Source organism: Lutjanus erythropterus, chromosome 1, assembly GCF_056507025.1.
Source record: "Lutjanus erythropterus isolate fLutEry1 chromosome 1, fLutEry1.hap2, whole genome shotgun sequence".
Taxonomy (NCBI): domain Eukaryota; kingdom Metazoa; phylum Chordata; class Actinopteri; order Lutjaniformes; family Lutjanidae; genus Lutjanus; species Lutjanus erythropterus.
In genome coordinates, this window is record NC_139317.1 from 40,936,226 (window position 1) to 40,961,779 (window position 25,554).

A 25,554-nucleotide genomic window follows, 5' to 3' on the forward strand; every position below is an offset into this window, starting at 1 on the left:
CCAATACATTTAGTAACATTATTTTCTATTCCTTTGTATTTTATTAAAGGTTTATTAAACTAGATTTGAACATTGATATAGCACAAAATATCTATTTGCTATGTGAAGATATAATGGGGGGCTGGTGTCGTAACCACAGAGTGAAGTCACATTCACTCTGTGTGTTGTTGTTTGTTTCAGTAGCTGGGCCAACCATACATGCTGCAAGCTGCAAGCTGCTAAAGGGCTCCAGCATGACTTGCTCATGACTTAGAGCTGGCTTTTTTCCCCCTTGTTGATGCATTGGTAACTTGATGGGTACTTAATGTTAAATATCATTACAGCTACTGTAACTGGTGCTCTTAACAATGCTATGAATATGTTCTGCAAATGTTGCAATCACTAAACGTTGCTGAATATCTTTCGTAGCACCTTTATGTAATGTGTATTATGTTTTTCTGGTGTCCAAAGCAGGAGATATGTTTGGGTTATAATTCATTTGAATTTTTGATTTGATTGAATTTGTTATGCAAGAACTGGGGCGAATGCCACCCAGTAACAGGAAGTTGTTTTTTTAATTGCGATTGGTATTAGAACGGAATTTTAAATAATTTAATCAAGTAAAAAAGTTCAACTTAAATAATGTTATTGCATTAGTTTTGCTTGAAAGTGCATTTTGCTGTTTGACACTTGACTACACTCACTCTGCTTGCACAAGCTGCACACAAAGAATTCAGATATGTTAAAAGATGAACATTTCAGTTTTTAGACACAATTTAATCGCTATATTCTGTCAAAAATATGAAAATAATAATGTCCATATCATCATTAGATTTATTAAGAATATTTATAAGAATATTTATACGTGCCATGAAAAGTTAATTATTAGTTTATTATTAATGTATTAATTTATTTATGTTTCCAATTTTTTTTTAAATTTTTGTTGCATTTTGTCTTTGTCATATACATCTCTATATATATATATATATATATATATATATATATATATATACACACACACACATATATATACATATATATGTGTGTGTGTGTGTATATATATATATACATATAGTTGTTGGTAGGATTGTTTTGATTTGTTTCCACTGCACTTGAAAATGACGCTGTTATGTCAAGATGTTGACATAAATGTTAAAAGTGCAGCTAAATTATTTTGTTAGTAAAATCACAAAACAGTTATGATTTGATTGATTTGGTCACAAATATATATGTAAATATATATGTTGTGGCCCTGACTACTGTATAACTCCAGACGCTTGGGGCGATTCAATATAACGGCTCAGTATTATCATTCACCACTGTCTTCACATCAGACTCTTGATTAGAACAGCCATTAAACAAAACCAGACCAGTGGGCTTGATGAATGTCCCGCCGCTCTACCCTCCAGCTGTAGTTGGTGCTGTGCCAGAACTCTGCTGTAGCCCATCTCCTCCGACACACATCTGTAATCTCCGACCTGCTCATGACCCATGCTGTCAATCAGATGGAGGCAGTGCTGCTCCCTCGAGTTGCAGGGTGTGGAGCCTTCTGGGTGATGCCAGGTATACTGGGCATGATGGGACGTCACTGGGCACTGGAGGAAGTACTTGGAGTGAGGGGGGAGTCTGGTGCTGTCCACATCTTTGTCTACATGTGCATTAGTGGAATACCTAGACACTAAGTAAAGAACACAAGGTGTGTTTAGTTTTAAGACGGATATTTGTTTTGTTTTATTTATTTAACCAGGTGTCTTTTCTTTTAATTCAAGCATGGTAAGTTGCTTAGCAAGATGCCTGGATCCTCTTCCAGCATGTAATGGACATACTACAAGGAGACCAAGCCAAGTGGGGGTTGGGCACCTAATAGTGAACCAGTGGAAAATGTTTCAAATGTGTAACAGAGGGAAGTTTTTCTAAGATGCAATAGGAACATGTCAACAGTGTTGTGCATGAACACACTAAAAGAGTGGCTTTCATTGAATACGCTCATATTTGTGGTGAATGGTGACCTGAATGGATTAATTTACAACTAATGGATATGAACATGTGTGTTGTTCACTCCTGAGAGAGACAACAGTGCTCACATTATCAGCTTGTTAAAAAATAGTGTGATCACAGCAGAGAGTGCACAAATGTGGGCAGAAGTGTCAACATGATTTTGTGTGTCTCTAGCTCTGCATCAGTGAAGCGTATGGACTGCACTGCAGGCTGCAGTCTCTTAACAGTGAGAAACACAGATAGATTTGCATCATGTGCTCATCTCTAAACGTCTGTATGTATGGAAAAAAGAAGATCCTGTTAATCATTATAATGAGAAAAGAACGTCTTGGAATCTCAAAATATAATTTAGTGTTTCAAAATAGGAGTCAATATCTCAAAATAATGAGACACTTCCTCAAAATGACTTAAATACCAAGACATTATTTTAGGATGCAACATCATTATTCATGAAGTCTCTCGTTATTTCAAGATACTAACAAGAAAAGAAAGAAGATGGAAAGAAATAATATAAACAAAGTTATCATTATTAATCCATTTTAATCTCTTAACTGAACTTTGAGCTCTGAAGTGTGAGTGTGAACCTCCACCTTCCTGTGTATACACAGAAAACAAGTTTTGAAGTTAACACCTGAGGTGCTAACAAGTTGACTCTTTTGGGTAATGAGGAAGTTTGTCTGGTGTTGCAGTTGCAGAATCTAAAAAGGGAATAGAGGAATAGAAAACTGTATCATCAGCATATATTGGTTGATCCCTGATGACCAGGAGTGGGTGTGATAAGAAAGGAGGAAGAAAGAAGTCAGCAAGACTAACAATATTTTGGTATTTCTGAAAGACAGGTCAAAGCCAAAATTAAAAATAAAGAAAACTGTAACTGAAGCACAACATTGTATCAAAGATCAGATGTCAAGGGCAACATTGATTCATTCACTATAGCAGTGATACGACTGCCAAAACCACACATACGACAAGACATCACACTCTTGTTTGGAAGGCATTCGTTTGCATGTTTCCTGTATTATGAATAGCGTATAGTCAGATAGAAATATGTGATCTAGTGGCTATAACATCAGGGGGTGTTACTTTCATAACACTATATTTGACGGGGTCTGCATGCATGCATGTACTGCCATGGCATCCATCACGAACTTGAAGGAGTCTTACATTACATTGGTTTAGGCATTGACTGTCATAACACCATTATAAGTGTGTCATGAATATTCTCCTTGATTTCAACTACAGTGATGCATTTAAGACTTGTTATAAAGATGTTATTACACTGTCAAATGCTTTTATAACATGTCATGAACAATTCACTTGACCTTAACTAAATGGTGTATTTTGTACTTGATGTCATAAAGATGACATCAAGTTTCAGCTGAAACTTGAACTAGCAGGATACTGACTGACATGATCTCAAATGCAAATATCGTTTTGGGTAGGCAGCCTTGATACAATTTATGATACCATGAGAGCACACATACACCTCTCCTTACCTGCAGTGTTACTGTTACTGCCTTTTACTATACCCACTCAGGCAGTACCATATGTAAAACTCTTTTATTTGCACACAGTGTTTGCCTATTATGATCGTACCTCTGTGCAGCGAGAAAAGGGTTGGTATGTGTCAGACTGTACAGTATACAGTATGAAACAAGTTAGATTTGCTTAATATCATTTTCTAAATATAACCTTTCATTATTGATAACCACTACAGATTTATGTGTTGTTGTTGTTGATTCAAGGTTTTATATGTGTATGAAAATATATGCATTAAGAAGAGAGGATTTTCATGTAGGTTTTTAACATCAACTGATGTTAAGACAGTGTAATAGAGAATATAGTCTTAACATTTGTTGGGCTGTTTGCTCCTGTTTCAAGTCTTTGTGCTAAGCTAACTGGCTGCTAATGGTAACGTCACACTTGGTGTACAGACATAAGAGTGATATCAATATTCTCATCTAACTCTCAGAAAGAAAATGAAGCATTTTTCACAAAATGTAGAACCGGTCATTAAAATTATGTATCCATTTCCAGCATGGTAGGTCAGTGGATTTCCCTTGACAACTGTGAAATACTAAACAGGATAATAAAAAAAACCCCAGAAACTTTTCGCATACTTTGGCTGTACTACTGAGTACTTTACACAAATAAAAACTGTGACACACAGTGAGCTTTACATACATCAGAAAGTCAGGTGACTGCCATTTAGTGGCAGGTAGTACATCTGAGGATTTCCCTTAACAACTATAAAAGACTAAACTGGACATTTCTAAAAAAAAAAGGAAATAAATAAAATAAATAAAATACAGATGGCAAACAAAAATTTAGCAATTAGCAATTACATGTTTGACCATGCGGTACGTTGCGTGTCTTTCAGTCACCTGTGTTAGACAAACTCTTAAATTGAAATGTTTTTAAATGTGTCACACATCCATCTAGACTGCAGTTAGCTGCGGTCTTCAGTGGAAGATGAGCTTGTGACATTGAAGTCACATTAAATTAACAAGAAGTGTATGTGTGTTAAACCACAGAGAACATTGGTTTTTCTGATCTCATTCTAAATACCGAAGCTAATCAAAGGTTATAAACCAACAGCCATGTGTGCCCTTTGTACTCATTTAAGACCAGTGCGTCAAACCTCTTGGCTGCCTGTGTAATTCTATTTAGAATTAACTGGTCTTAAACAAAACAGGTTAGGCTAAACTCAGTAATATCTTAATACCTTTTCCATGGAGCTGATACTTTGACCCGGACGTGCAGATGGAATGGTTCCCTTGGACCACATCCTGAACTGTGCCGCTGTGAAAGGACAGGGTATGGAGTTAGCCTTAGTCACAAACAAACCAGACTCAACAGAATTACCTGCCAGCTCAGGCAAACACACCTGACATCTTAATTGATGTTAAACACAGAACCTGACTCAGTGCTTTACACAAGGTACACAACTCTCACAATCGCTATACTTTACTGGAAGCAATGAATTTCATAAATACTTGATTGGCAATAACACTGTAAACAGAGCAGAACACCAGAACCTGTAGGGGAAAGATATGATTTACATCAGGGGTTTTCAAAGCCTGAGACTGTGGGCTGGCCCGCGGACAAAGGTTAACAGTTTCTGCCTCTGGGAAAGTGGGAAAAAACAATAAAAGTCCCCAAAACTGCTTTTTCTCTTAATCATCTCTTTAACCAAATCCATTATATGTGCTCTCCTTTTGATACCAAATGTAGAAACTGTGAGTATTTTTTCACTTCCATTCACTGAGCTTCCCCTGAAACTGTTCGGTGCCCCCCCCCCATTCAAAAAAAAAAATAAAAAATTAAGTTCTCACCCAGTTTTACCAACGAAAGCTGGGAGATCGTACTCAGTCTCAAAGAAGTGAAGTGTTTTGAGACTGATGTGAGTCTAATTACTTTTAACCCTGATTATTTTAGGAAACAAAAGGCAAACAATTTAAATGAAAGTGAAATGACTAAGATCATAAGAATAAAATAGTGTTCTTGGGAATAATTTGTAAGGTAGATTCCCATATTTATTACGTTTTGAATGTTGGGGGTTTTCACTGGGATATAACAAATCAATCAACAACTACTGTTCTTCACTTAAACCACGCATGAGGGGACGCTGGCAGAAGAGAGCACTATGTTGCAGATTCAATGTCAATCAGTGAGGAGGCTTTGATCAAGTTTGGATGTTTTGTCATGATCACTCATCAGCTACATCAGAGTGTGTGTGCAGATGTACTCAGATGCACTCTGAGCAGTGTTTGACAGGTGTTGCATTAGGAGGAAATGAGTGATCATGTTAGTGTGTGTGTCGGGGGGAGGTCAGGATGTGGGCAGGGGTGGCTGTATCTAGGAGGCATACAGACTAGTAGTGTCAAAGTTTACAACACACACTGAGACATTTAATCATAGCTCGCATGACATGTTCCAAGAAAAAGCTTTTCTTTCCATTTAAAACTTTCTTTCTGCTTACAGAGTGCGGTCTGTCGGGTTTAGAAGTGAAGTCTATTTTAAGTCAACTTTTGGTCAGACTGCTAAAGAGTTGAGTCTCTTTGCCAGCTGGACTAAAGCTGTACATGTAAAAGGAGAATGTAGGAATTCCAGTATATATGATCTGTAGAGTTTTTCTTGAAAGGCATCATTTACTAAGTACTTACACCAGCACTTACTACAAAATACAGACACAGCTGTATTATTGTAAGGAAAGTTGTGTTTAAAGGGATAGTTCAGATCATTTGATGTGAGGCTGTATGAGGTATTTATCCATAGTCAGTGTATAACGTACAGTAGCTGCTGTTTGGCACACCCCCTGTTAGGAGAAGTGGAGAGGGACTCAAGCACAAAAGCCAAGCAATGCACTGCCGTGGACGGGGTCAGCAACCTAAGTATTTTAGCCCCTTGAACTGATGTGGATTTTTTTTTTTTTGAAGCATACACTTTATTTATAATATTTTCACTACTTTACTTTGCCATCAGACGGCCAAGAACCCGCTGTTATAAACCAAAGAGTGCTCTCTCCAAACCAACCAGTTGCTGGTCTACCGTGAATTCAACCTGTTAGGTTGTACGTGTTATTGTGTGACTTTGCTGAATCTGAATTATCATTCAAAACACACAAGTTACACAACAGACTCTGAACAGATCGAGGCAGTGGTAGACCAGCAACTTCCATGTTCTGTTTTTCAATGGAGTTTGGTTGGTTTGGAGAGAGCGATATTTGGTGGATATTTAACTGTGGCTTTCCATCCATGCTGAAAAGTAAAGCAGTGAAAATATTCTAAATACAGCGTACACTTTATAGCATACGATGTTGATTTTTTTTTTAGGCTGACCTTTTTTTTAAGTGGATAAAATAGCTTTTGTTGCTGACCCTGTCCACAGGAGTACATTGCTTAGGTTCTGTGCTGGTGCTCCTCTCTGCTTCTCCAAACCGGGGGTGTGCAGACCAGCATCTACCGCAGCTAATACACTGAGTATAGATAAGTATCTCATGCAAAACCACATCAAAGGGATAGTGCCTTTAAAGTAAAAACAAATATATAAGAAAATCATTATTATTATTATTATATAAGAAAAAAGTTCTCATTAGAATTTCTGGTTATAACGACACGCTTTTATCATGTTCAGGATGGAGTTGATTTTCACTTCCTCAAGAAAGCACAGTTTTTTTCTTTGTACATTTCCTGATAGATAAGAGTTGCTGTAGTATGAAAATATTCCATTACATATTGTAATACATATTGTATTACATATCTCATATTGTAATATAAGGTACTTTTCTCAAACTTTGGCTGCACAGCTGAGATGTTGTACCTCACAACAATAACAGTGACACACTAAGCATGTCAGAAAGTCAGGTGACTGCTGTTTTGCTGCAAAACTCATGACGGCCATGTGCTCTGTCTACTGAACCAACAACATTCTGCAACGTTACACGAGACCTTGGGCCAAAAGCCTCACTGTTGCACTACCTCCTCAGTGTTTATAACCTTCCTATGATGCTTGTACTTTTAAATGTCTTGTGTTTTGTTTGCAGAATTTAGATGGTAGTTTGTTGTGCTCATAAGAGATTAAAGATTATAAAGATTAAAGTGTCATTACCAAGGTTATCAAACACAGATGTTTTGCAAGACTCGAGACTCAGATATCTTACAGAACTGTGAGCTGTGAACTGAGTCTCCTGTCATGTGTTACAGCTTTCTAAAGCCTGAGAACAGAGCCAAGAGGAGAAGAAGTCTTTCAGACCACTTGAATTACATTATGTTTGAGGGTTTAAGGTATTATGGAAGTTTTGCCCAATGACAACAATAATAAACTTCTTATCCTGGCTTTAAAACAGAAGAGTTAAGTAGCTCTTGCAATTTAGAGATTTCGTCTTTCAATTGCATTAAAATGAAGTGTAGAAAAGATCTAACTATATTTCATATTTCTACACAGCTACAAATTAAGTTATGTATCATGAAAATGTCCATAGAAACTAAATCCACTCCTGTAAAATAATCATCACCACTCTTCTCAGTACTCGCCCGCTTTATTTTTCCCATATCAAGGTCAAATAAAGTAACACATGGAAAATATGTTATCATTTAAAATAACATCTTGTGATGGTAATGACAAAGGCTTATTCAGTACACCATGCACCTTTGCTGACACATAAACAAACAGCTGACAGCTGTGGAATTTAGAGCACTGTGGTGTTGCTAAAGACAGGCTGCAGGTACCAGGTTAGTACAAAATAGATTTTTTGCAAGCAGACCACCTGTATGATTAAGTGTTGAAATATTTTTGTAACATAATTTACACCACCATCATCAGAGTTGCTCCATAGAGGAAGTGATGACTCTTTAGCAGCTGCATTTTGCAATGAATCAGCTGTAGTAAGCTCTGCAACATGACACCACAGGTCTGTGAATATGATGGTGATACATTTGTGAGTGATGCGGAGACACTGAGTACATACTTGGGGCTTGGCTTGAATAACCAGTTGTATCATACTTGAATTAAAGGTAACCAGCAAAGTACATACATACACATTTATGGAGCATGAGGCAAACCATCTGTTAAATGCTTACAGAAAACACAGTAATACTTTTAAATGTGTCAGAACAACCAGCATGGAGACTGAACATTTAGTTAATTTATTTCCACACAGTATGAACTTGCTGGTCAGAACACACTAAACTAAACAACTTCCAACAATGCAAAAACAAATCCTCTCTGACTTCTCAACACAATGGATGATGTGTACTTACAAATGAATTTGTTTCAAACTCGTTCCTCAACTATTTTACGTCTATTGTCTCCAACTAAACCTGCTGTGTCTTATTCGTCACTGTAGTTATGAAACTGTATTCCTGGAAGGGCTGAACAACTAAAGGAAATTTGATCAAAATCACAATATGGTCTGCTGCAATTTTCAAATCGCAGGACGTGCAATACTTGTTAAAGGCAAAATGTGTGTCAAAATACCATTTTAAATAAAATATTATTGCGCTACAGAGGTGTCCTGGCCTGAAAAAAATAACACACCATAATCATTTTAATGTGTTTTCAATGAAGATGAGAATAATGATGTAAAAATTATCCTTTTCATCTAACTTCACAAATCATACCACAATTGCAGTATCAGATATAAAAAATAATTGTAATTAGATATTTCTTAAAAAAAAAAAGAGTCCTGCTCGTCAAACTGGCCTCTGTTGGTCTTCGAGGCTGTGTTCCAGTCAGACTAACTACCTAGTGGCAGCTACAGCACAGTTAGCAACAGTGTGCCGTTGACTACAGAGTTGTGAAAGAAAAGGTCCGTGCTGCAACAATCTTCCAGGCCCACCAGCATGGTTCAGCTACCAAATTATTAAGTATTTGTGGTGGGTTTTTTTTCCTGTGACTAAGGGATAAATAAAAACATGGCTGTTTACCACTCTTCTCACTGACTAACAGTTTAGTTGATGATCTTGGGATGTAAAATGATAATTTGGTGTTTTTGTCTGAATATTTAGATTAAATGTCTCCTGACACATAAAGGCCGGTGGTCTTACTGTGTCTCAGGGGTGCAGTGGGTGCCGTTCCAGCCGCAGTAGGGATCTCTGGCCAAGACACACTCCTCACATCTGTCTCCATACTGGGCACAGTTTGCCACATTCAGCTGGACGAACTGACTTCTGGAATTCACATAGAGCTTCTTCTGCAATGACACACAGTACAAAAGTTTTCTATTTAACCTTTTTCACAGAAGCCGTATTGTTGAGACAGTAGGGTAAACACAGACCAATGACACTAATTAAGGTCTCATTCCACTTCGTGTAGCAGAGCCTCTCCAGTGAGCTAATATGCACAACAGCAGCACACTGACTCTGTTTGACCTGAATGGAACCTTAATTAGTATCATTGGTAACACTGACCTTTTTACATCAACATCAGTATCCTCAGAAAAGCTAAGACTTTATCCAAAAAAGTCCAAGTCGCCCACCCGTCTGTAAGAGGCACTACAGTTTTCTTTTCACCATAACCTTTATTGCCATATGAATAAATCTCTTCCATACACCCACCCTTGTGACTTGGAGAATAGCTGTGTGGGTGCAGCTGTTACTCACAGAGGAGGGGTGAAGAATAACGTTGACGATGTGGGCCATGTGGTTAAAGGGTCGGTATTCTGCGATGATGAAGGTCTGACTCTTGTTCTTCATCACCTTATGAATGCCCCCACCATCTGCGTGAAGACACAGGAGGCAGGAAGGATGACTAAATACCCAACCCCGTCTGAACAAACCCCAAACCATCCCTCTCTCATATCTCATGTCCTGACCTCACATGACTCTTCCAGCAAACCCTATCAAATCTTTTGATAAAAAATAGTTTTCACAAATGAAATCTCTCAGCAGTGTCTTGACTATCTTCTTCTGGCCTTCAATAAATACTGCTACATCAGACAAAGTGAAAAAGTAAAGTTCAGGATAATTACATGTAGGTCCGAAAAATTTCAGTGCTTATTTTAAAACCAGAGTTAAATTTTTCAAAACTTACTTTCAGTCTTTCAAATGTTTTAAGCCGCACTGAGATTAAAGTCACATTTTGCCTACATTGTATATACTGTATCTCCTTAGTGTTGGTGTTAGGGCTGCACAATTTGGTAAAAAAAAAAAAGTCTAATTGTGATTATTTTGACTGGAATTGCGATTGTGATGTGATACGATAAACTGAAATGATCAGTTTTGCAGTACATGATGATGTGATATTCACTGAGGTCTCTCGCAAATAAATATGTATTCTTTTGTGGGGTTTTTTCTGTACCACTGACAATGTCAGTACTTTTACAATATTTAATTTCCAACAGGTTGACAGGGAGTTAACCATGAGCACCTGCTACTGTGAGGCAACTTTGGTGTAGTGGTTACACCCTTGTCTTACAGTATGAATGGTACTAATGTAATCGACCTAGGCTAACTAGTTTCCATGTTAGTCAAAGTTCGCCATGAGTAACAGTTTCCACAGTTTCCTAAATGTCGAAAAATGGTTTTGTCCTCTTTTGAACTGAAAGCTATGTTCAATAGCTGCAGTATCATTATGGTTCATACTTTCAAATTTCAGTTCAACTTTATTATTAGAAAGTGTAAATGTGCTTACGTCTTACATCTCTTCATATTGTTTTAATATGAGCAGTCACCAAGACCAAAGTGCAAAAAGAGTGATATGACATATATACATTATTTCATTTCATTGAAATAAAAAGAAAAACTATTATGTCATTCCACACAAGATATTCCACATGGTGCACTTCCTCTTGGGTGTCTGGTAAACTCAAATCAAAACCAAAGGTCCTAGGACTGTCCAAAGATCAGTCATGAGCCATGAAAAAACAAAGAGATGTTTCTTCCCTTTCGACTGAGCCATTAGCTGTTGAGAGGCCAAGCTCAACTTTCCAAGGCACTCGTTCAAATCGCTACGTCACACACTCATGAATCAACAAGTCATACCACGCACCCACGTTTGCCCTAAGTCAGTGATTTTAATTTTTTTTGGCATGCCTTACTTCAGAAGCCAAAAATAGTTCATGCTCCACACTTGACAAGTGTTTTAATAATCATAAAAAAAATGCTCAGGGAAGCCAAGTTGAAGGATCCAAGTTGAATTTTAGAGAAATAAACGTCACCACAACATGAACAAGTAAAAGCAATTGCTCCTGAGTGCGACCCTCTCATTCCATAGTTTCCCCCTGGTCATCCACACTCCACCAACAGTGGCTCTCTGTCCCACCAGTTGGGCCCGCCCAACAGTTTGAGGACCAGCTTATCAATTCTGCTTTGTAAAACAGTCCTGTGCTGCTGTGAGATACCAGATGCTAGTGTTAAGTGCAGCTGCATGGCGTCTGTCTCATCTATGTTAAAGTAAACTTTAACTTGCTTATATAAAATGTTAAAACAGGCTGTTCAAAAGGAACAGTAAAATGGAACTTGTGCATATAGTCAACCTCAAATGTACACATACATACAGCACAGGACAGTACTGTTAATATGAACTTCCCTTATTGATTTGACTGTACTACTCACTCAGAGATAGGAATAGGACAGGATGATCTTTGTTCCTCTTATGTTGGGAACTATCAACATAGATGTGGGTGTAGTTGTGGCGATTAATGAGAAGCGGGCCTGAGTTATTCACAGGCTTGACCCATTGCTCCATCTCTGCAGTCTTCTTCTCGATCATCCTCAGGGTCTCTGAAGGAATCCTTGTGCTGTCTGAAACACACTGAAGAGAAAAGTATGTGTTTGAGTTACTGCTGCTACACATGTTGAGCTTTCTTGCATGGCACATACGCACATTACAATAATAATGATGGCAGGTTTATCATCTGTAATTCTTATTAATTTTAGGGGAAACAATCAGACAGAGGTTGACAAAAGCAGGCCTCTCAATTTTAGACAATCAGCTTTGTCAAAATGGAGTGGTGCAGGCAGATTTTACCAGCTGTAGCTGGCTAGCTAATGAAGCAATGGTTTACTCCATCAGTTGCTGGAAAAAAAAATGTTTTCCTGGCTTAGTTTTTTATGTTTCCAGCTGGAGAACCCTCTAAAAGTGGTCCTAAGTATGCACTGGATGGCTATATCCATCAAATTTAGTTTACATTGACATTAAAACCAAGGATGTAATGGTGTAGCTGTATGCTGCTGGCCGGAGTATCATTTCTGATGGTTTGACTTGAGGTGTGTTCCAATAGAGAGCAAAGGAAATTTTTCAGAAAAATAGTCAACTTGAGCAAAAAATCTGTGGGTATCGCAGGACTTTTGCTGTTTTGTGGGGGACCGAGCAGAAAGGAGAGACAGAGCCGACTGGAAGAATAAACACCACAGTCAAAACAGATTAATTGGGCTGATTTACCTCAGATCAGAGGAGAAATCTGGGCTGGGACCTCAGTTGGTACTGATGTTATCAGGAAATGTGAAGGGTTTACAGGTCTACTCTTACACCCGCAAACTGCTCCTAAACTTGTCAGGGCAGCCTCGATAATATTGTTGAAAATGTTTGCCATTTACATCATTTATGGATCATTACCTCAGTATAAGACGGGTGTGGTGAAGCTTTCATGTCCCCTAGTGTGTTCTGTCTAAGTTTTGTATTGTTTGCATGTTTATTCCTTAGGCTCATATTCTGACCTATTGTGTGCTTAGTCCCGCCTACAGCGTAGGCCTATTGGGTATTGATCTGTCAATCAATCAAGCAGCCAGCACTAATTGTATCCTTTCGGTTGCTCCAGAGAGAGACGCAGGACGACAAGTGAGCAATTACCTTAGTTGAGTGACAGCCTTAGTTAGACTGGCATTATTCGGACAGTGAGAGCCGGTGTGCGTCCTTTGAGAAGTAAGTGTCCTTTCCCTTTGTAAATATTAATGTAAGTTGTTACACGTGTGCTGTGTGGTTCATGCTTATGTTGTTGTTAGCAGGGTTAGCTGTGGGTCTAAGCTCATATATATGTATCATGTGGCTATGTTAGCAAGCAGCAATTAATGCCGTGTGAAACAATGCTGTAACATGCAGTGAAATGCTGATTGTTGTAGGCAGCAGGTATGAGCTATGCCACAGCCCAGTAGTGCTATGTGTTCAGTACATAAATGCAATACATAAGAGACATTGCATGTTCCAGTTTATTAGTTATATGTGGAAATTATGCATGATGCTGTTATATTCTCTTGAGTGAGGCTGCAGTGTTGTATGTAATTCTTCGCATGTAATTAAGACTCATTTTATGTCTTTTATTTTCTATGGTTATAGAATCACACAACAACTTGCTGTCCACGATATAAATGCTGCACAGTGCGTGAAGTTTCCAATAAAAATAACTGAAGACATCCCCCTGAGCATTCTTATCGATGCCCCATGGTGATTGCATTAATTCACCAGCAACCTAGGAGTGAAGCACACACCACCTTACAACGGGTGTTTCCAAGCACCTGTAAATGATCTGTTTTCCCATGAGATAACAAAAGATCACATATGTCCTCTCTCCTCTGTTGTACTGATCTTAATAATATCCTGTGGTGTGTGTGTGCGAGATTAGAGAGAAAAGAACCTATAAATATTTTCCTTGTGTGTGATGCAATCAAATTTCAAATCAGTTAGGATTTTAAAACTTCTGTAGTACGAGCCCAGCATAAGCGTGAATAAGATAATAAAGGGAAGGGAATAAGAATAAGAGGATTAGAAATGAGATTTTTTTTTCACAAAAAGTGGCTTTAAAATATAAAATGAGAACAATAATAATGCAGGTCCTTGGCATTTTAATGACACTAGTGTTGGCTTTAAATCTGCTGGAAAATGGCTTCATTTGAAAATATCAGTCAAACATGGAAAAGCTTGGGGTCAAGATGTCCTGAAATGCGGATTTATCAATAAAAAGACTGCATCTGAGTCTTGTTTATTATGTCTTCTACTTTGCAACTGTAATTGTGCCAGGAATCATTAAGTTGTTACACTTTAGATCAATCTGAATGTTACATACCTCTCTAGTTCTGGTCCCTTCATTGCCTTTAATAGGTGAGTTTTGGAAGATGTGGTCAATGTCTTTTATCGTGTAGACACAAACAGCAGACATGCCCCTGCAGAGAGACACAGGGGTCAGCAGGCCTAGACAGACATCTGCAGCAGCAATAAACTGCTGTGAGGTCTGCAAAAACTTCAGCCATGCAGGCCAACAACAGCAAAGGAACCAGCTGAGCAGAACATGCTTAGTTTATAGAAAGAGGAACAAAACTTAAACTTTGCCGAAAAGGGAAGCGAAAACCAAAGTGGTCAACAGCTGAGTGAGAACAAACAGGGTTTAAAGCACAGAAAGGTGCACCCATTTTGTTTTGCGTTACTTCTGTGTAAATAACTATTTGTCATCTTTGTTGCCATCACATTGTGTCTGGTTTGGTGAAACTGGCAGACATATCATGCGACTCTGCTCTTTATATAAAGACACAACAAAAGGCGAGTCATTCTGGTTTCCAACATACATGGTCGGCTGATTTTAATCTTAGGATGCTGAAAAGAACTCAGAAGTCAAAGAACTTGCTAAAATTGGGTCACCAGTCAAGTGTAGATTATATTTTTTAAAAAGCACATTTGATGAGAAAAAAATGTATAAATTAGGACTGTAATTGAGTACTTATACTGTACTTGATGTTTGAGACATCTCATTTTCATTTATACCTGATTCAAAGCAATAGATTTACAATATCCTTCCAATCTTTGCTTGAATGTATGAATGATAAATGGAGTCTCACCATTCATTCCTGAAGAGTGCATAAACCCTGATATCCTGCCAGTCTTCTGCATCGACAGTAGCCACATCTACCAGCTCGGAGAAGTACTGTCTGCTTTTAGGATCTCCACAGAACAGCTTGGCATTCATCTGGGACGTCCAGGTAAACTGCATGCTGTTCTTGGGACCACCAATATCCGCCTAGAAGCAACACATAACCAAAGGTTTGATATCTCTTTCATAATGCACAGGTAACAATTTAGGTCAAGGTCAAATTCACTTACAGAGCATCTTAACAACAGAACCAGGTGTGCGCTATAGTCCTTTACAACAGCCATAATTAAGCACAAATAATTATCATAAGACATATGTACTTAATCAATAGATTCTGCTGCTCTTATGTTTTCATGGACACTATTCGAGAGTCTTGGTGCAGCAACCAAGAAGGCCCTGTCTCCATAGAAATTTCTGCAAAATTATGGGATAGTTAACAGCCTTTGATCTGTAGATGTCAGGGGGTTTTGATCACAAATAGAAAAATGGCTTGGTTGAAATTAAATGGAGTCTTGAGGATATTTTGGCATGGATAACTTTTCAACAAAGTCTTTAGACGCTAAGAAAGTTAGTTAAATTGTCTATCAAATGTCAGAATGTTGTATTAGAAATATTATTGTGAAGTTTTGTCTTTTTGCATAGGGTCTGATGTGATTGGATAACTGCTTGAGGAACTGGGCAGTGGTGCCTGAGGAGTTGGTGGGGCTGAACTGTATGATCTGTTTTATTTTAATTTAGCTTTATTAAGTTAATAGTCATCCATCCAATAATATCATCCAGACCTCGAAGGAGGACAGAGGGTTCTGTCCGATCATTGGGTTGGATTTAGGAGGTATAGCTGTGTGTCATCTGTATAACAGTGAAATTAAATGTCATGGGTCTGAATAATTTTGCCCAGTGAAACCATATCGATGGGGAATAGTTGGGGGCCAAGGACTGAACCATGAAGGACTCCACATGAGAGATACACGGAGGTAGAGGATGAATTATTAACAGTGACAGAGAAGGTCCTTACTGTGACGTAAGAATGAAGACAGACGAGAGCTGTGAGTTACACTTCTTCCTTACAGCACATACTTTATGCACATATCTGATACTGAGAATTAGTTTTTATTCATACAATCTCGCTAATTATTCTAGTATTTCATTCTAATATATTCTAATTACTATTTATTCAGGTCTTACCATGCAAACTTGGGTCACAAAAGGGAGCCACATCTCACTGTCCAAGCCTTTATCTCTGTTCTTCTCCTTATAGAAGGCATACACCTTGTCCTGCAGGGAGTTGTCTTTTTGTCTCTTAAGCACCAAACCCACATAGTGATGCTCTAAAGACAGAAAAAACAAAGTGATAATTTACATCTATAGCTTTAGGACATGGGAATGTTGAGGGTAACATCATTTTAGTAAACTTTCCTGACAAAACAAACATACAATCTGTCTCTATGCAAATACCTTTATTTTGGTTTGCTGGTGATACTCGGTGTGGCCCAAACCTGTGAATGCCAACAAAATGTCCAGATCCAGAGTGTGTAATGTAGAGATCTGCACTTTCTTCTGATTCTGCATAGACGGAACAGATGATTACAGTTTTTAAGGTATCACAGCAGCATCGCTCTGCTTCTGGTTAGCATCATTAGTTAGCCTTTCATAAACCCAGACACCAGTCTGTCAGTGACACCAAACTGGAGCAGGTGAAGAGATTTAGGTTTTGGGAGTCATAGACATCACACATCTCCACCCTGGTCAAAAAAAGCTCAGGAACAGTTAGGAAGGTATAATGTTCGTAAACTCTGACGGTGGAGCAATAGAAAACGTTCTGACTGGAGACGTCATAAACTGACATGGACTGTGCACAGCCCAGAACAGGAAAACTCTATGGTGGGTGAATAAAACCACCCATTGGTGCCCATCTACTGAGAATCAGGGATATTGAGGAGGTGAGGTGCCTGCAAAGGATGCTAAAAGACACTACCCACCCAAGTCACAGCCTTTTAACCCTGTTGTCATCTGGCAAACTATACAGAAGTATCTGCTGTCATATAATCATAATTCAGAGCAGCTTCTTTCATAAATAACAGTTTATTTTTATCATTTGTTATTTATTCCCTCATTTATATAATTTCTGTTTGGTTAGTAGCATAAAGGAACTACAACTAGCAATTCATTATACAAACCTGTGCTGTAGAATGATAAAAAACATGAACCTTGTACCTTATATGAAAAACTGCTACTGATAAGCAAAACCTATGTGAAAGGATAAATTGTGTCTGTACTGGCTCCACTGGCAGAAACTGACGTCTGGGGTGACGAATAGGAATACAAGAAGCGCCAGTGCATAAGAGAAAGAGATGAAAGTGTTGAGCTGAGTAAAGCAGGTTAGTAGTGCTGAAAAGGGCACAGATGTACAGCTTCCCCAGCTGAAAATTGAAAACAAATGAGCCCATGAGGATTGGAAGTCTAAAGCCATGATGGAAAGCTGGTTAATCAGAAGATTTTTAAGAAATCCTGTCTGTACAGAAACTTACCCACAAGGGCAGACAGTTCACCTTCCTTTATGCCCCGTCCTGCTATTTTTCCCAGTTTTGTTGAAGGAACGCACTTAAGTGACCGGTCTGATAAATTCTACAAGAAAACACAGCAGCCCTTAAAATATCCGTCACTGCTCCATCACTCCATTGCCGGTAACATGTATTTGATTTGTTACAACTAACCAATTCATAGAAGCTTTCCCATTTTGTGTTTTAACATTTCTTGCAACAGCATCAGTGGGTTGTTTCAAATAAACGCAAGAAATGGCTTTTCACAATGAGCAATGGTAACCACTGTGATACAACAGAAATCAGTCAAGTCATTTTTATCTTTTCCTTCTATCCTCAGTACCATATCTGGTACATCTCTGCAGTGTCCTACCATTTCACAGCACACCGTGTCCTTGCCATTGGTTCCACACACAAACACCTGGTTGGCGTCTTCTCTCTTGTGGACCACAGTGATGTTATAGTCGCAATCCTAAATGACAAGATTGAGAATTTTTGTGATATCTCGATCGGATCTGATCAACAAACCAAATGCATCACTGTCGGGTCATTTTGCTGCTCACCGCTTTATTATGGTCGATGCATTCTTCCCACAACACCTCTCTTTCCACAGGAGCCTGTAAGGAGAAAAGTTAATCACTTCCTCCACATCATTACAAAAAAATCTACTTAAGGCCTCAGTTATGGGATCAAACACTGTCAGAAATGTTCACTACCTTCTGAGGATTTTGAAAGTTGAATGAAATGAGGTGTTTATGTCCAACAGCTGTCACAGTGTCTGGTCCTTCCAAGAACATCCATACAGGTACATGGTGCTCAGGTAAAGGTATTCTTTTCACTGCAGTCTCTAGAATTAAAAAAATGTTGAATGATAACCTCTTTTGGGTGAAAACAAGCACTGCTAAAGGGCTGGTGTCATTTGCATGCATGCTAAATATTGTAATATAATATGTTTATCATAATGCCACAGTGGACAGACTACGAAAACTTCAAAATATTGTCTTAAAAAGTGACAGATGACAGAAGCGCATCACCTGGAGATTCAATACTTTACTTGTATTAGGGTTAGGTGATTGGATGAATATATCATCTATCAACGATGGCCTGAATCCATCGCTGAGTTTTAGGGCAATATTTGTCATTCTATTTTGCTAATGTAATAGCCTGCAGAGTGATCCAGCGACACAGTACACACCCACTCAGCTGAACATATCACCCAACTCTAACTTGTATACAGTGGCAAGAAAAAGTATGTGAACCTTTTGGAATTTCATGGTTTTCTGCATTAATTTGTCATAAAATGTGATCTGATTGTCATCTAAGTCAAGTGTATTGACGAATATAATGTGCCTAAAATAATAACACAAAAAAAAATTCTGGTCTTTCATGTCTTTATTGAACACACTCATTCAATATTCTAAATGGTAGTGGAAAAAGTAAGTGAACCCTTGGAATTAATAATTGGTTGACCCCCCCTTGGCAGCAATAACCTCAAACAGGTGCTTCCTGCTTCATTCCATAGCATCTCTATTGGGTTGAGGTCTGGCCTCTGACTTGGCCATTCTGAAGCCATTCTGTTGTGGACTTGCTCCAGTGTTTTGGATCATTGTCCTGTTGTACACCCAACTTCTACAGAGTTTCAGCTGACATGCAGACATGTTCACATTATGCTGAAAGTCTGTTTGATACACTTGGGAATTCATCTTCTCCTCAATGATTGCAAGCTGGCCAGGTCCTGATGCAGCAAAGCAGGCCCAAATCATGATGTATCCTCCACCATACTTTTTGGTTGGGATTAGGGCTGCATGATATCGGAAAAAACTGACATTGCGATTTTTTTTTAACCCTGCGATATATATTGCAATATGAAAAAATACAGGATTTTTTTTTTTCGGATCGTATCACGGTTTTGAGTCACAGATCGGATCATTTTTCGGATAAGCAAAAAAGAAAAAAGGGTTAAATTATTTTAAAAATGCACTTGTCTTTGATCTTTGTCTGTCTGTAATTATCACCACAGTTATGTAATGTAATAATAATGATAATAGTAATGATAATGATAATATATTAAAAACTTCAAACTTATACAGTGCTGTACTATGTATATACTATACATATATTAGATCATTATACACTGTACAGTATGATACACAACTACGCTCTGAAGTCTGGCTCAATGTCCCGCCTACAGCAGCACATCTGATTGGTTAGAAGTCATGATCAATCAATCAATCAGTAGACACACTGTGTCACAGACGGGGTGAGACAGAGCTGCAGCGGTGAGCAGAGAGGAGCTGTGTAGAAGTTAAGACAGCTGATATCACCAAAGTTTCAATAAACATCACAGTTTTATGATCTGTTTCTTTGGTAATAGCAGAGTTACATCAGTGAAAAAAGTTATGGTCTGGATTTCACTCAAGGCGATGTGACGGCTTTTAAATCAGGCGCTCTTCGCAGAGATGCGCTGCACACAGCAGCATCTGTCCTCTGTTCACTGCAGCTCTGCATTGAGATTTCAGGTATTATAACTTATACAAAAGTAACAGTGACAGTAAAACTATGATGCTCACATGTGGTCTGATTCAGATCTGGCTTTGCATTCGTCGTACTGAGCTGTGTGGTGCCGACGTAAATGATCAAACAAATTAGTTGTGTTACCTCTTGTTGTGGCAACAGGTGCAAGTCACTGTCGACACAGAACACGTGTTTGGTCAATATCATCCTTCTTGTAGCCGAAATAATTCCAGATAACTGACATTGCTTTTCTTTTTGGCACCAAGTCTTCGGTTTCGGTAATTTTCTCTTGTTCGTTGCTAATTTTTCAATGTTGTTACCAGCGACTCACTCCATATGCAGGGGCGTGGTCTGCTTTGGCAAACTGATTAAGAACAATTGTGATTGGTGGATCGCTGCGTGCAGTGTGTGTCAGGTACCCTTGAAATTAGATGAGAACACATTTGCCTCCTACATCGCAGGACCTGCGATGTGACTATTGCGCACACGTACATTGCGATGACGATGCTCAAACAATATATCGTGCAGCTCTAGTTGGGAAGATGTTTTCATGATGATATGCAGTGCCTTTTTTATACCAGATGTAGTGCTGCATGTTCTTTCCAAATAGTTCAGTCTTACTTCCATCAGTCCACAAAACATTGCGCAAATACCGCTGTGGACTGTCATTGTGCTCTTTTGCAAACTTCAGGCGTGCAGCAATGTTCTTTTTAGTAAGCAGCAGCTTCCTTTATGGTGTCCTGCCATAGACACCCTGCTTGTGCAGTGTTTTACGTACTGTTTTACGTACTAGTTCCAATAATGCCTTCAAATCTTTGGCTATCACTCAGGGTTGTTTCTTTACCTCATTGATGAGTCTGTACTCTTGGGGTCATTTTGACTGGGCGCCCACTTCTTGGTAGAGTAGTCACAGTCCCAAAGTGTCTCCATTTGTAGGTCATTTGCCTAACTGTAGACTGGTGAATTTCTAAAGTCTTTGAAATCACTTTGTAACCCTTTCCAGCTTTATGTAATTCAACAATTCTTGATCATAGATCCTCTGAAAGCTCTTTTTGGCGAAGCATGTCTCGCCTAAGTATATTCTTCTTGTGTGGAGTAAACTCAAAACGTTTGAGTGGTTTTGATCAGTCAAAGTAGTTCTAGTCAACACCTCCAAACTCATTTTCTTAACAAGACTCCAGGTATGCTAACACCTGACTCCAATTAGCTTTTTTGAGGTCATTAACTGAAGGGTTCACATACTTTCTTCACTAGCACTATGAGGTTTTTATGGTTGTTCTCAATAAAGACATGAAAGATCAGATTTTTTTTGTGTGTTATTATTTTAGGCACTTTATATTTGTCAATACACTTGACTTAGACGATGATCAGGACATATTTTATGACAAATTAATGCAGAAAACCATGAAATTCCAAAAGGTTCACATACTTTTTCTTGCCACTGTATGTACCTCTGGCCACTTGGTGGGATTGTTTTTCCACTCTGAAGGAGGCAAACACCTATTTTTATTTTCTTATTGGTAACAACACTGATCTTTGATCGACACAGATATAACATAATGGCTCACCTGACTGGACATAGGATTTGGGCTCCCAATTACTCAAAAGGTGATAAAATTTTCTTATTTAATGTGTTTAAACTGTAAAGACCTCAGAATTTGTATCAATTGCCAGTCAGAGTGGTTATTTTCACCAAAAAAGGGTTGTAAGCATGACACAGGAGCAAAGTACTCCTAGTAATCTACTGATAATTGACTGGATAGCTGTGCGGAAATGAGAAAGGAGCCAGGGTTTGACTTTATCTCTCAGATCTCTGAGAATGTCTTCCAGGAGAAAGTGTGAACCACAACACACAACCACAACAGCCGCCTTTTCACTCTGTCTTCACATGTGGCTGTTTTTAACAAAATAAGACTTTTCATTTCCAACATGGATGGACAATATGTTATATGAACTAGTTCTGATCAATTATACCTTATCTGATTTAATCTATATTTGTATCATTCTGTAAATTTGTTCTCGTAAGGACTGCAACTAACAGTTACAACTATTGGTTGATTAATCGCATCCATCATTTAGTCAATAAAATGTCAGCAAATGTTGACAAATGCCCATCACAAGGCAAAGAGTTCACAGTCTTGTCTTTAAATTGCCAACCACACTCAGAGGCCGAAATATATTTAATTTACAATTATACTAAATGGAAAAGAGTGATTTTGACACAAAGGAGGAGTGTTTCTGGAGGGATCGCCAGATGTCTGAGTCCCTCGATCTCTGATCGCTGTCAATCTTTGAAAGAGAAAAACACCCCCCCAAAAAATTGCAATACTGGCACTTATTTTGCAGGCTGTTTCTGTTGTCTCATGTATCAGTCTACGCTGTTTGATGTCTCCCCATCGTTTCTCACATGATGATGGGGCAACCGAACCTGTCTGATAAATGATCAGCTGTTTGTGTGTTGCTCATAGCACGCTCCTTTATCTAAAGATATGAGAGGTTGCTTATGTGCTGGAGTGTACTAGTTATCCGCTATTTAATGTTTTTAAGTGAAACAATCACACATCTTATCAAACTACTTTCTCATTCTTATTGATGACATGTCTATCGCCAATACATATCATTATTATTTAATGGCTCAGGCCTAGTCCCACAGCTTAGCAAGCAGGAGAACTCCATTTTCTTGGCTAATCTAGCACACACTGAGGAGTCTATTGAAAAAAGACAGAAAAAAGGCCACATTTTCCCTTTAAGTCAAGAGGAGAAGAGTTTAGAGGCCACAGCCTCAAAACACAGTCTCCTTCTCCTTTAGGTTTAAGCGTGGATCAATCAGCAAACAACCAAAAAACCCTAATCCGATGAACTAAGAGACCAGCTACTAGGGCTGCAGTATTTCTTGGACCAGTAATCACATTTGGTGGAAGTCAAAAGCTTAGCAGCAGCATTTTTGCCTACTTGCAATGTATTTATTGCCAAGTTGAAACAAGTTTCTTAATATTGTTGTCTTATTGGTGGTCCAAGAATCCCACTACTACTGGCTCTCACCAACACACAACACTGTCTGATTAGGCAAATTAAAGCATTGTAAAAAGCACGCAGGTGCTAACAGCTTCTGGTAAAATATGTCAGGGGTGTCAGCAATTGGTTTATCAGCAGAGAAAAAACATTTTGCTGGGTCAGTGCAAACGTGGGAGAGTGTCTGTCTCAGGCACAATGCTTTACAAGCAAAATATCAGAAAACCTTTTTTCATTGCAAGTCCCCACAGAATTCACAGGGATTGGTTGATTGATTCGTGAAGAAGATGCGATCGCAGCTTCCTGGAGGGACTGTTTAATAAGGTCTTTGTTCTATTTAAGTGTCAAAGTAAGCCATCATTAATTTTCATCAATTTTCTTATTTACATGTGTTTGCTCCTGTGCCATGTCACCTGTTAAAAAAGAATATGAAATTACAACTTCCTCTAACTGAGCAGTACCCAAAGTAGGGGGTGGTGCAGAGGCACTGCGGGGGGGCGCTGGGAAGGTATAAAGCAGGGTTGTCAAACTAATTTTCACCGAGGGCCACATCAGCATAATGGTTGCCCTCAAAGGGCCAGATGTAACTGTAAGACAGTATAAATGTAGCTAAATGTAACTAAATGTAATGTAAAATAAATGCAACTACTCCTTTATGTTAAATAACTCTGAATTTTTTACTTATTCAATTTACAAATATTACATATATATATTTGCATAGATGTAAAAAAATATGTTTGCTTGTTGCTCTGTTATAACATAAATCCTTTTAATTTGTCAGGTTATGAAACCCACATTACTCCATCAATCAACGATCAAACTATCCAAGTGAATAAGGAAAAATAACAAGTTATAACATGTTATTCACCTTCCCATCTTTCTTGAAACAGCCTTCCATCCATCCATTTCCTCTTCCTGGACATTTTGGGATCATTGTTTGTATTTCTCAATTCCACTTGTTTGGAAAATGACACTGATGTGGAAACAGGCATGCATTGTGGGAAGTGTAGTTTATGGCCAATGCACCCTTTTGACTTATTTATTATAAGACAATCAGAACTTTTAAGCTCTTTTGGGCCACATAAAATGACGTGGCGGACCACATTTGGCCCGCAGGCCTTGAGTTTGACACATGAGGTATAAAGAGTAAAACAAAGCTGAATGATTTATGTAGGGGAAATAAACAACAGTTTGCTGATTCTATTCTGCTAAACTTTATTTCACTAAAATTCAACTTTTGAATCCTTTTTTTTTTTTTTTTTTTTTTTTTTTTTTTAAGTAGTCCCACCCCCAATTAGTGTTAATGATACAAATTGTGGGGTGGGGGGCTAAACTTTTTTCAGCTTCTGAAGGGGGGAAATTGCAAAAAAAAAAAAAGTTTGGGCACCACTGCTCTAACTAGTTCAATCCTTTTTAAGTTCACTGAAAATGTATAATTATAGTAGACCATATACTTATTCTGTACACATTTGTAAATACTGTGTGACTATTTTGAAACCATAATATCCCTATGGTGACTTTTATGGTAGGCTATTGAATATTAAGTTTACAATGAATATAGGCTAATATTTACAATTATGTTTTACATTCTGCATATGTCACAGTCCATAAAGCTATACTGTCACACTGTTAATGACACCATCCTGTCAAACTGCTGACACTGTCACAGAACTTTATGAGTTTAAAAATTAAAAGTCGCATTGCAGCTGTCGGCAGCTCTCCTCTGTGTCCACAAGCTACAGCTGTATGTTTAAAACTAACCGGAAAAGGTCCTCACATGTCTAAAACACTTAGACACATTTTGCTTGTCTTATTTTCTTTGCTACACCACATTCATGACGATGTCAAAAGCCCTTCGTCTTTATAAGTCGAAGAAACAAGCGACATATGCCTACCTTTGTCTGTGAACACCATCCTCGGTGAATGAGCCTCTGTTAAAATACCGAAGCAGGAAAATGCAAAATATACAATGAATACATCCATCGTCGTCGTGAGTAGTTCACAGCAGAGTTGAATATGAAGTGGATCAACAGTGAACAGACTGTAAGCTGAGAGGAGACACGTCACAGCTGACCGGAAAGACCAATTATCCTGTCGAGCTAATTATGTCTTTAAATATTTAACACCGCCTCTCAAGTTCCGCATGTTTATTTTAAACCTATCATGGTTTGTTGCCGAATGGTTTATTAATATCATATAGGATAATATTAT

The 25,554-nt window shown here is 38.3% G+C and overlaps 1 protein-coding gene across 1 annotated transcript; it reads right to left on the reverse strand.

Annotated features, from left to right (window-relative positions):
• Window positions 1-1,194: 1,194 nt before the first annotated feature.
• On the reverse strand, window positions 1,195-25,337 carry LOC146333291 (semaphorin-7A). The gene is made up of 14 exons (XM_084721950.1): window positions 25,239-25,337; window positions 18,534-18,664; window positions 18,381-18,434; window positions 18,191-18,289; window positions 17,806-17,902; window positions 16,733-16,840; window positions 16,463-16,605; window positions 15,246-15,424; window positions 14,480-14,576; window positions 12,033-12,231; window positions 10,080-10,195; window positions 9,525-9,670; window positions 4,703-4,779; window positions 1,195-1,657 (listed from the first exon to the last, which is right to left on the reverse strand). The coding sequence occupies exons 1-14, from the start codon at window positions 25,324-25,326 to the stop codon at window positions 1,305-1,307; spliced, it is 1,887 nt and encodes a 628-aa protein (XP_084578076.1). The 5' UTR covers window positions 25,327-25,337; the 3' UTR covers window positions 1,195-1,304.
• Window positions 25,338-25,554: the final 217 nt, after the last annotated feature.

Coding starts and splice junctions, on each gene's coding strand:
- LOC146333291 (XM_084721950.1), bottom strand. CDS start 25,326: ATGGATGTATTCATTGTATATTTTGCATTTTCCTGCTTCGGTATTTTA. Junction 14,577..15,245: donor GCACTCTTCAGGAATGAATG/GTGAGACTCCAT, acceptor GTCTCTCTGCAG/GGGCATGTCTGCTGTTTGTG. Junction 10,196..12,032: donor TGTCCTATTCCTATCTCTGA/GTGAGTAGTACA, acceptor GTCTTCACGCAG/ATGGTGGGGGCATTCATAAG.